Source organism: Drosophila rhopaloa, unplaced genomic scaffold (genome assembly GCF_018152115.1).
Source record: "Drosophila rhopaloa isolate 14029-0021.01 unplaced genomic scaffold, ASM1815211v1 contig_155, whole genome shotgun sequence".
NCBI classification, from domain to species: Eukaryota; Metazoa; Arthropoda; class Insecta; order Diptera; family Drosophilidae; genus Drosophila; species Drosophila rhopaloa.
Window position 1 is genome coordinate 3,224,900 of NW_025335034.1, and position 12,282 is coordinate 3,237,181.

A 12,282-nucleotide genomic window follows, 5' to 3' on the forward strand; every position below is an offset into this window, starting at 1 on the left:
AGGTTTCCTTTTTACTTACATGTCCATCATGGGACTTTTAAGCTGCTCAGCTGTGGGCTTGCTGCTGGGACTCGCACCCACCGTATTTGATCGCGACCGAAAGCCCTCTGGAGGTGACTGCGTGCCTAGGGGCTCGGCGGATCCCTCTCTGATTTCCCTTAAATTGTGCGGCGGCACGGCAATATCATCCTTGGAGGGCTTGCGTTTCAGCAGGTTATCAAAGGAGTTGGTCAGCGAGCGTTTGGCCTTCATGAAGATGGTGCTGCCGCCGAGATACTGGTTAAGGAACTCCGACCGATTCTCGGCGGTGTCGTGAACATGCCTCTGCTGCCTGGACTCGCAGTGTGCCCTTAGCAACATCATGAGGAACTGGTTCTGCTCGGCCACCGGTGAGTTGGTCTTCTCCGAGCCACAGAACTTGGCCCACACGATCTCCTGCTCGTCGTCGTTTAGGGTTTCAATGCGGCGCAGGATCAGGGCCTGGGTCTTCTTCTCGGAGAGTCCCTCGACATCAGTGCAGAGTTTGTGATACCAGAGCATTGGGCAGTGCTCGCAGCTAAAGATTTGCGTTTCCTGTTTCTTCTTCTGCTCCGCGCAGGTGTCGAAAGCCTGGGCAATGGCGGCCACAATGTCGTCACACACGTGCTCTGACTGGCATTTGAACACGTAGCCGATGTAGCCGTCGTTATTCAACTCTCGGCAGATGATGCCGAAATGATCCAGCGACTTCTGACCATGCACGCAGCTGGCCACGTCCTTGAAATCCTTGTAGAGCAGCACCTGCTTGCGATCCGGCGAGATCAGGCGGAGATCGCATCGTCCCACGAGGAACACCATTGTCCGGTTCTGCTCCACAAATGGCGGAATGCAGCCCTGCGAGGCGGACCGATCCCTCAGCTTTGGTATGCTGAAAGTAGATTCGTTAATAGATGGATTGGAACAGATTTCAGTACTTTAAGTTTTAGGTGCTTTGGGCGGTGACATGCGGCTATAAAAATAAGAGATGGGTGCTACTGGGCAAGCGAAACAAACGAAAAAAGGGTCAACTATCAAAGGATCGAAAGTAACAATATTTTGGCATTCATTTCCTTAAAAATCTTATTCACTTTTATTTTCAGATTAAATCTGATTTAATAGGTTTAGTATGAAAGGCTTAAAAGCGTTTCACTTTTAGTAGTTGAGTAAATATATAACAAACATCTAGCAATTTTCAGAGCTAGCTAAACTTTAAATATTATCTTAAAAAATAATAAATTATTTTCGTTAGCTTTTTAATTATTGTAAAAGGCATACATCTAATTAATAACAATAAGAAAGGAAGCAAAATTCGGCAAGCTGAAGTTTACATATATACCCTTGCGGCAGTTACAAAAATTAAGTATTTTATAAAACGACTATTATTTGATTTGTTTGCGTATATTTTAAAAACTTTGGGTCTATATCTATTTTCCGAGAAAGTCTGAAATTGTTTAAAATTACTAAAGCACGGAGTATATTCGTATATGGTAAAAAAACAACGAAGTTGCAATATTTGCTTATTTATTTTCCGATCATCTCATTGGGAGCAATAGAAAGAACACTTTCAAACAGACAAACAGGCGAAAAGATTGACTCTCCTGATCAACAATATATATACTTTATAGGGTCGGAGCTGTCTACATCACTGCGTTGCAAGGGTATATTTTTTTAGAGATATATTAAATGATATGTGATTCATTATGTTGTTATTTTAAATAATTTGCTTAAGAAAAAATTATAACCAACGTTACACATGCCATAATCAAACATAAATTTTTTCAAATTTGAAATATAAATAAAATATGACTCAAAAATTTATAGCTGGTTAAGCTGGTATGATAAGGCTCTAAATAACTTGTGAACGAAAACTAAAGAAACGAAAACGAACTAATCATGCGACGGAATTGCTGGCCTTGTTGCCACTTACTTCTCCATCGCATAATTGGGGTGCAGCTGACTAGGGCCAGCAGAAGCGGAAGTGGCACCCCCATTTCCACTCCCAATCCCAGAGGCCACGCCCTGATCCCTGGGCGGCGTTGGCTGTTTGTTTACAATGACATTGGGCGCCTCCAGTTGACTATTGGATGCTGGTGGCTCAGAGCCGTCGGAGCTTTGAGGTCTTCGGCAAGATGGAGAAGTTGTTGGTCGAAATGTCAGGGGAAAAGGTACTCGAATGGCTGAATACTTACTGCTCCTTATGGCCCAGCTCGATCTGACTCTGACCCCTCAGCAGAGTCCGCTTCTCGGGGGATTTGGTGTCCTTGTTGTCCTCCAGGGGTCGCGGGGCAGCTCCCTCCTCGGCGCCCGTCAGCTGCAGCTGCACGAGGGGCTTCGCCTGTGCATCTGGCTCCTCCCCCTGCCGCTGATTGTGCTCCTGCTCCTCCTCGTCCTCCTCCTTGAGGTCGTGACTCTTGAGGGAACTGCCCGGCTTCGCTTCAATGCCCACACCCCCCTCACTGCTGAGCGACATCTTGCGATTCTGTAGGAGCCGCAGGCGCTGGGCGTCGTACGCCTTGAACTTGGGCAGGGCGTCGTCGATGAAGGAGTTGGGCACCCGCTTCTGGGAGACCCGGATCTTGCCCACGTACATTACCTCGAAGAAGTGCGTGTGGTTCGGCGAGATGTCCGCCAGCAGGGATAGATTGCTCTGGGCCGATGTGGACGTGGGAATGTTCACCGTGCCCGAGGAGCTGCTCAGACCATGGGTGTAAGACTTCGATGCCTTCATCTTGGAACTGACGGGATTGGGGCTCGTGTCATGCTGGGCACTGCGCATCGCCTCGCTCATTTTCAGATTCGTGGCCGGTGTCGCATGGATTCCGTTCAATCCCCCGTTCGAGGAGCCGTGTCCACCACCTCCGCCGCCGATCAGCGTCTGCGGAATGCTGCCCACGGAACCGCCAAGCGTGTGGGCCGGATCCCGCATCTGATGCATCAGCTCGGCCATCTGCAAACAATTCGCATAAGAAGACATGGGTCAGACACTAATTTTTTATCTGTCTGGGACTTGGGAAGAAAGTTAGGAACGTGCAGTCAGTACAAGAGGAAAATTCATGGCCTCCCAATTTGATGGATGACTTGATGTCCTTTGGTTTTACTCCGCATTCCGTCTATCCCTTATTCCTTCCCGCTTTGAGTTTTACTACCATTGAGTTTATGACATTTTTTGTGGTCCAGCCACTTAAGGGGTTCTGGGAGATGCTTCGAAACTTCGAAGAAAAGTTTGCTGGACATCCCTTTCATGATTTCAGCTGAGACCGCCTCGTGACTGGGATAATGCAGCTTAACTGCGGTATGGTTATGTATATTCTTTTGATTTTTTTTTTAAAGAGGCAATATAAAGTTTATAACCATGAAAATGTCACCCATTTCGGTGGGATAAAGTAATTTTTATTTCATGTTCTTGATTTAGTTCTAAGCAAACCGCTTTCGGGAAATATTGTTGTACCCGTTATAGGGTTGGACAATTTAAATTACATATAGGATCAAGAGATGTCCGTCTACATGCGGGCTGTCCGTAAAACGTCAAGTTTTCTAAACTAAACGGGATAGAGATTTGGGACTTAACATGTTTACCAATCGTGAAATTCTGTTGAGCAATAGCGATATATATTTATTCGATCAACATTTAAGAAGACTCCAAAAATTTTCCAAAGGTCAATACGCCACATCTTATTTGTTTGCGCTCTGTTAGAAACATCATCATCGAGTTATTGAAAACATCCCACTAATTGTAAATTGAATTGTAAATGCCTACAATAAATTGACTTATCTCTTTTGATTACATATCTATCTTGGTTTATTTATTAGGGATGCTCGAGTAATAAGCTATTTTGAGTTATAAAATGCTTAAAAAAACTTATATTTAATTCTTGGAACCCATAAAATCGTTAAGACAATTCAAAGAAATAAAGACGTTCCCATTTAACTGAAAAAGCGATCACTCATGGGATATTATCTATGGGGGATATTTCTGTCGCTGCACGGCACTTCGAGATCTGAATCAGCAATCGTAAAGAAAAGTTTTCAAAAACTCAATATTGCAGCTCTGAACTTCGATTTGATTTATGGGTAATACATATGCGAAAAGTTGTAAAATGTAGGACAAGCAGCTTGGCACAAACCGAGATAAAACTGGTCCATTTCGTTAGTCACAGTGATCATGTTCGATGCTCATGCCGACGCAATGTCTGCCCGAAAGCTTCGGCATCATCGGATGGATCAGCTTCTCCCGGCGTGATGATGATGCACAGTCGAGAGACGGGGCTCTTTAGGGCATTCCTTGAGCGAGGGATATGTCATTCGGTCCGTTGCTTCATTTTTGCATTGAAAAGCTGCCAGAAATGTTTTGGCGAGTGCCAGCAAGTTAAAAGTCCAATGTCATTCTACTCTCAGTAGATGTAGATGCAGCTGCCCGTCAGATGCGTCTTTTGCACACAAATTTCTCGAAAATGCAATTGTGTGGACCACAACTAATTGTCATTCATCAGCAATTTTAAGGCTAAAATGCGGACACACGAACAAATGAAAAAGTTATCTCCCTAAATTGATTTTAATTTTCATTCTTATTTTGGGACTGCCCCTCTGCTTCTTCGCCGTGATCAGGCGTTTGCCGAGTGATCGTGACGACATCTGCAGAATAAGTTGACCAACAGCCATAGTTTGAATACATATTGTATCCACAGCTGGGGTCATAATAATAGCACAGCGGGCAAGTATTCTGTACTATGCATCACAAACCGCGCATGTTGATAGACATATTTGAGCATTATTAATTAGAATCTTAAGAAACAATCAGTATTACTAAGAAACATTTAAGATTTTAAGTTAATAATAAATTAACAATAAAGAATCAATGACATGAGTTCATTTATCTACCCTCCTTTTCTAATAAAATTATTACAATTTTAGGTTTGGTAACACAACTTAATAAAAACTTATGCAAATTTGTATTGCTATTATTTCCACCCCATCTGTATAAATGGCTTTGGATTTGTGCGGCACGCGTGTTTTTCAAAACGTCTGACAATATATTCAAGTATGTTTCTCTTTTTTATTATTATGGTTTAAACGAAACAAACAAAAAACCATCGCACATAAATAACAAAAAACTGTTCGCAGGAATTCAATTCAACGTCACGTTCGCCTCGCGTTTCACTTGATGACTTTGTCTTTTTCCTTCACTTTTACGTGTTTTCATTATTGCTGTTGTTGCATTACTTTTTAATAACAATGTGCATATATAATGCCGAATTGACGGGGCTTAATCTCCTCTAGACAGAACGCAACAACCTTGACTAGCCGCAATGACGACAAAGTCAAATTACAACCGATTTACAGGCGATTTGCACGCGTTTATAATCGCCAGCAATGTTATGGGTATTTTTATGTCCCTCAACTGTTTTGCATTGCAAATGACTCAAAAATATAAAAATGGCTTAACACATCGTGAAATCCGTAAGCGGTAATGCAAAAAAATCCCATTTGTCGACTTTATAGCCGAATGACTAGTAGTATAAGAACTTTTATAATAAAACTATTTATTGAATCCCTTTGAAATAATTTCATTGAGTTCCAATCTATGATAACATGATGTATTTTTAGTATAAGCTTTATTCAAATACAGACTGTAGTAACAAAACAATATAACTAAAAACTAACAAAACTTAAAAAAAAGTAAAATAAACATCAAAGAGGTTCATGTTTATAGAAATACGCGTTAATGTAACAGCGATAAAAGATGTTTCTATTCTAAATTTTGCAGATACATTTAAAACTATAGCTTAATTTGAACCAAACTAAACATTTACTAAATTTGCAATGCGAAATTTCTATTTAAAGACAAATATAGACTCTATGTCATATATGTACATATGTATAAATATTTTTAGCACAAAAATGTTAAAGACTAAACCCTTCTAGTCTTTGAAATATAAAAAGATTTTCCTCGGTCATTCCACCTTTTGTAAGTGAGCTACATATTGCTACATATATATGTATTTACAAAAATATAATACTTTTCGGCATAAATCAAATGTTTCCGGGAATTCCGAACTGGCTTGCAAATTTTGTCACATGTCTGAACTACAATATTTAATGTTTTATGTCAGCGTTTTTATGTCATCTTTTTGCCCCCAGTCGTGTCTGTTTGCTGTTATCGCTTGCTCGTTTGCCGTTTTATGACTTTTTATGCAATTGGAAATTGCGATGTGCGGTGTCAGTGCGCCTTGTGAATAGTAAAGACCTGGACTGGCATTTAAGCCCCCAGCAGATGCACCCTGTGGCAGGGTTTGTTGAACCCAGTGCCACCAAAAGGAAGAAATAAATTCAACCACAATCGGCATGGCCATTAAATTACATTAAACGAACTTGTTTACATTCGATTTAGAGTCGCCTTAAGGTCAAGACTGCAACGCATTTCCCTGCCGATTTGTGACGCTGCCGATTCGGTTCGGTTTATGGCCATTTGTTCCGGCCTATTTGAGCACACAACAGCAAATATTTATTGTTACGTGTTTATCATCTGCGAACTTAGCACCTAAGGCAATGTTTATCTTTCGCTAATTCAAATTATGGCTCAAATATCTATCGGCGATTGAAAATCAACGTATAAATACAGTTTAAAGTTTGTAAAAATACTATGCGCAATTACGTTTAATGTTATATATTAGCGTGTAGCTAAAATTACAATTTAATGCCTTCAATAAAAAAAACTGGAAGCTTTAAGCTGATTGCCCGGCAATTTCTGACCGGTTCCTAAAAGCCTTTAATTCAAATGAAACCTAATGTTTTTACTTATCTTTTTTGTAAGGGTGTAGATATTTAATTAAAGGCGAGATCATTTAGGTAAGATTTTGTAACAAGTTCAGCTTAAAAGTTATTAAAATTTTCAAAATCGTTTATTCAATCACCGCCTTTAGCCACACTTTTTAAGGTTTATCAATATAAATATTTTACAAAGCGACACTCAGTCAAAATACGTTCAGTCAAAATGTATAACTTCATTGTATATAAAAGCCAATTTTTATAATTCGAAATATCGTAGACTAAGACAAAGAAAAGGGTGTTTAAATTAAAAACGCTAACTTTTGATTTTAAAAAATGGTGTATTCAAATTCGACTTAACTCAATTCTCGTTTTGTTTTAAAGCAACATCCATTTTATAGTAACTGATTTAACTGGTTCAGCCACTTGACATATAATTCTATTTTTTATATTTTTCACTCGAAACTTTTTACCCTTTATGTATTTTCAGCTCTTGAAACGCCCTTTGTGCAACTTTTGAAGCCCATCAAAGTGAACAATCAACTCAGCTGAAAAGTTAAAGCCACAAAAAGTGTTTTCCCCAATTGCAACGCTCTCTTAGACACCAGAGCCAATAAAGTCGCCATGGCCATGGTCAAGTGCCACATAAAGGACGAATTCGAGAAACTTTTTCTGGCGCCTACGGCTGAAAGTGGGCTTCTGACCACCCTTCTCTGCCGGTTGGCACGCGCGAGGAATTTAATTTAACGCTAAATAACAGACGGAGGAGGAGCTACAAAAAAAAACACTTTATATGGTAATCCAAAATAGAATATCCGAGTTATTTACATGGGAATTGTCTCTGGCTTTTTAAATTTCAATAAAAGTCCAACTTGAAAGGTGAAGAGAAATGGCAAAGCGAATTCATTATTGACGAGATGGGAAGCCCATTTCAAGGGTAAATCAATTAGTGTTGAGTGGAAGTCAGGGCTGTATAGTAAAAAGAAAACCAGGGGGAGGGGTGTAGCGACTTTTAACTTGGCCTAAACGCTGCAATTAGTTGGGAACAAAAGAACAAAGCAATCGCAGCGGTGCATGCATAACAAACCATTACATAAGACGACAAACAAAAGGCAAGCAGCAAGTAAATAGAAACAAATTACACAAGCTCAGGCGCAGGCGGAAAAATTGAAATCAATTTAGCGGGTTAGTGGTTCGATACTGGATACTGGATAGGGGATTCTGGATCCGAATCTCTACATACGGCCCGACTCTTGTTGAGCACCGAAGCATCGCTGACTGAGGTGGTCAGGATGGTGTCCCGATGAAACGGCACCGTGAACATCTTCAGATACTGTCTTATCCACCGGGCGAGCTCGTTCTGGTTCTGAAGTTCGGTTATCACAACTTACTTTCACAACTTTTACACAGCTGCAGCTTGTATCACAAAATTCTATTTTGAGTCTTGTACTTTGAGTGTTTAAACGAGTATCACAAGTTTTCCATGGTTGTTTTCTTTTTATCACAAGACAGCTGGCTAAAAGTATTCACAACGTGTTGAGGCTGCATCACAGGAGACCAAAAATATTTGTATTATTTGTAATTAAATTGTATGTCTGATTTATACCAAGCATTTAGCTTGTATATTTTCACTTAAAAAAACAATTTGGATTAATAGATAGCGCCAATAATATCAGTTAATGACTCTATTCATTTTTATTTTTTAAGGTTATTCCATTGTTTGAATTAAAAACTTATTAAAAGATTATTAAGTTATAAACTGGCGATTATTAAGGTTTAAATCAAATTCCTCGATTTGAGTTTCCATTTATCACTGTAATAAATTCCTGGTCTATTTATTTCAGCCACCTCATTTCGATATAGTTGGTTTTTCAAGTATATGTATTCCGATTTCTGTTTGACGCCAGAAAAATCACGTAAATCACCAACCTTTTACGACCGTTCGCGAGGCTCGTTCAGTATGAAATGACCATCAGAAGCCCGGCAACAAATGCGAATAGAACCGATTCTCGCGACAAACGAAAGTATTTTCGAATTTCAAACGAGCAGCAGCGATCAGCTGTTTGAGAAAAAAGTATATTCCGATATAGAAAGGGTCAAAGTACTTTCTGCTGCGCTTGGCTGGGCGATAAATCATTACAATTAAACAGATTCCCAAAGCTGCACTTGCCTCAATAGCCAATTGGCTAGGGAATCGCACTAACAACGATAATAAGGCAATGTCGTTGTGTATTTATAACTGTATATACAACGATGTGTCCACGTCCATTTGTTTATCCATCTATCTTTATCTGCGCCCCTGCTAATTGTCGCGTTAATTGACTTTGCTTGACTTGATTCCGAGATGTTTGCAATGGCACTTTGCAACTACACGATATTTGGGACAATGAGAGCCTATTGAGCGCTTTTGTTTATTTTGAGTGGAAAATTTCATAGATCACTTTATGTAAGAGTAGGGGAAGTGTTTTCTTTACCATCCCCAATTCATAAACACCCAAAAGCATCTCAATTGGTTTGCTTTGTCCAAGAGTTTTTAATTAAGCGAACAAGCGTCGGATAAAACAAATAATAGAATGGCCGAGATGGACAAAAATAAGCAGAATTCTATATGATTTACACATGTGTAGGTATATACGATTATATATTGTTTTGCTTTTCGGTTTAGGTGGCGCGTTTTAGTAACTGATTTATTTTTATTTTCGAACGCTCTGTTTTTTGTTGTTTACTAATCACTTTTTATTCTCGTGTGCAATAAACAAGTTCATTTTTTGCCGATTTCACTAATTTGTTGTTGATTTGGATATTGTTTTCGTTGTCACCCTACCAGTTTAATTATTTATGTATTGTTGGGGCTCTTCACTTTCCACAGGTATTATTCGCTTTTTTGTGGGTAACTCTCGCCGCCTTCGAGCGAAGCGCGCACGGTTCAATTGTCGTCTGACAACTGACGGCAGCAGATCCAATCCGAGAAGTGCGACTGGGGAATCCGCGGTATAGCGACCTGCGCATGCGAAATCGAAGAAGATATGCGAGTGCTACCGAGAGCCTAAAGAGCGACAGAGAGAAAGACAGAGAGAGAGCGGGAAATTCGGGCATGCAGGCCACACTGCGAATACTTCATGTGGTAAATAAGATCATAAATTACAGACGTGCATTGGGCAACCGACCATGGTAAATACAACATCTGCCGTGGGGATTTCAATGAGGAAATGACAATCAGCTCAGCCAAAATCGATTCCCAATCGGTCAAAGTCAAATTGCAGACATAGTACTCAAATGAATCGATAATGTATAGCGGTAATGGTGTAATCTATGTTTGCGATATAGGAAACATAAATTAGTACAAGTTAATATATATTTTATAAAATACAATATTCCTAAAAATTATATAAATTATGTACATACATTTATACTAAAAGAATCAAAATATCACGGCAACTACAGTTAGTTAAATATTTGTTTTTTAATAATAACAAAAAATGTTTTTTAAAATTGCTTTGATTAATATAAATTAATAGATATGTTATAAAATTTAATATTTCTCTAAAAAAATTAAGCTACTTTTTAATGTCACTAATAATAATAACAATATTTCAGACTTAGAAAATACTACCAATAAAACTACAAATATTTTTAAAAATATGCTCAAAAAACACTCAATCTGACATAAAAGTTGACACAGTTGCCCGTCTTTCATCGAGTAGGAAATGCAAATAACAAACAGAAAGAAAAGCGGCGTTCCATTTGGATACAAGTTACAAACTAAAACTTGACTATAAAATCAATTTGGCACAAGCACAAAGAACCGAACCAACAACAGCAGAAACTAAGTGAAGAGAAAAGGACCGACTTCAATCTAATCATGGTATAAAATGGGTCTTCCTTCCCCAATGTGCGACAAATTGAATTTGTTCACCGGGCAGGCTTGCCAAGCTCTTCTTCCCAAACGGAAGGAGGCAATATTTTGCATGCAATTCGAGGAAATAAAAGTGAAAGCCAATTATCTGCCGGAGAGAACGGCTTTTGAGGGAGGCGGAGGCTTAAAACGTTCAATATCGGTTTCAAAAAGTTATCATGTGCCAAAGTTTAGAGGAAATTCGTATGTGTACTTTGGGTGGAATGCGAGGTAGCAACACTTTTAAGACCTTTTCAGTGCATTATGTGGACACTCTAAGCCAAATCCTTCGCTCTTCATGAGCCTCACTATGGCATCTTCAAAGAATCCGAAATTGTCGACAGTTTGAAGGGTTGCCAACACACTCGATTAGTTTCTTGTTGGCCCAACGTAGCATGTTCAAAGCCAGGACCAAAAGCTGGCACTGACATTCGCCTTGAATGCCCATCTCCACCCACAATCCCGTTCACCTCGCATCCTGCGGGAGGGAAAGACAATAAGCCTGATGTTTAAACAGGCGAATAGCAGCTCTGTGCCATGCGTCATTTAGCAAAGGACACGGCACGGATCCACCTGCTAATGATGCACAAGGACATTTCGCAGGTGGAGCGGACAAAGGCTTTAAATATTTACGAGCTTATGATGTTGTTTAAGTGCCGCAGAGGACCACAGCTGCATACGCCCCCCCAAAGTATGCCACACTCAGCCAACTCCTTGCAATTAGCTTTATTTTTTCAGCATTTGCGTAATGGGTTCCCTTTTTTTCCTCATCGCTTTGTAAATAGAAAGGATGGGGAAGCGAAAGTGCGTTTATCTCAGCGCCTAATGGCCTCAATTAGTGGCTCAATCGGCGGAACGTACTAAGCAGGTTGACCACAGTCGGCCAACTATGTTGGGGATAGGTTTTGTGTGTTCGCTTCGCTTAACTTTGGACAGTACCTAATTGGAAGGAGAGTGATTTAAATTCAAGACTTTTACAAGAATGAATTATTATCCTAGCTAGGCCCGATTTCCCAGTATAAAGGTTGAAGATTTTAGATTGTTATCTGCCAAAGTTAACGCAAATACAAATATTTTGGAAACACAAATTCGATTTCTCCATGTAATATTTGAAACCCTTTTTTTCAAAGTGAAAAGTAAACTTTTAGGATTATTTATCTTATTTTTTACAATCCAACTTTGCAACAGAAAAACTATTTTTCCAGTTAACATGACATTCAGAATTCGGCCTTTTACGTATTTTAACATGTTGCAATCGAATTCCTATAGCTCGGATAACTAAGTATTAGTGGGAAATAGATTAGGGGTTGGCCGAACTTCGATTTATAAAATTGACTAATCGTGCCACTTATAGAGACTTTTTCATACAAATAAAGCAATTCACTAGCTTATATTAACAATTTATAGTTGATCGATTTTGAGAGTAGTTCATTATGCGAAAACTCTCTTTTGAGATAGATTTAAGAAACTGTTTCAATAGTCAATACTCATTTCCCAAACTACTGTGCTATAAATAGATTATTATTATTATTTTTGTTATACACTTTATCAGCTGATCTAATTAACAATAAGAAAAACACATTGTTGATGCTTTCAAATGTTTG

General features: G+C 39.3%; 1 protein-coding gene across 5 annotated transcripts in view; it reads right to left on the reverse strand.

The window, feature by feature from the left end:
* The window catches only part of LOC108053419 (TBC1 domain family member 4), a 30,642-nt gene that overhangs the window by 3,514 nt on the left and 14,846 nt on the right, over window positions 1-12,282 (reverse strand). The window contains exons 1-5 of one of the 5 annotated variants that reach the window (XM_044457378.1): window positions 9,608-9,728; window positions 8,027-8,325; window positions 2,208-2,965; window positions 1,946-2,137; window positions 20-907 (exon numbers count right to left, since the gene is read on the reverse strand). In XM_044457378.1, the coding sequence (XP_044313313.1) occupies window positions 20-907; window positions 1,946-2,137; window positions 2,208-2,965; window positions 8,027-8,107 (1,919 nt within the window). In that variant the 5' untranslated portion in view covers window positions 8,108-8,325; window positions 9,608-9,728. Of the gene's footprint in view, window positions 1-19; window positions 908-1,945; window positions 2,138-2,207; window positions 2,966-8,026; window positions 9,729-12,282 lie in introns of those variants that run through there. The other 4 variants (XM_044457379.1, XM_044457376.1, XM_044457380.1 and 1 more) reach the window with 4 other exon arrangements.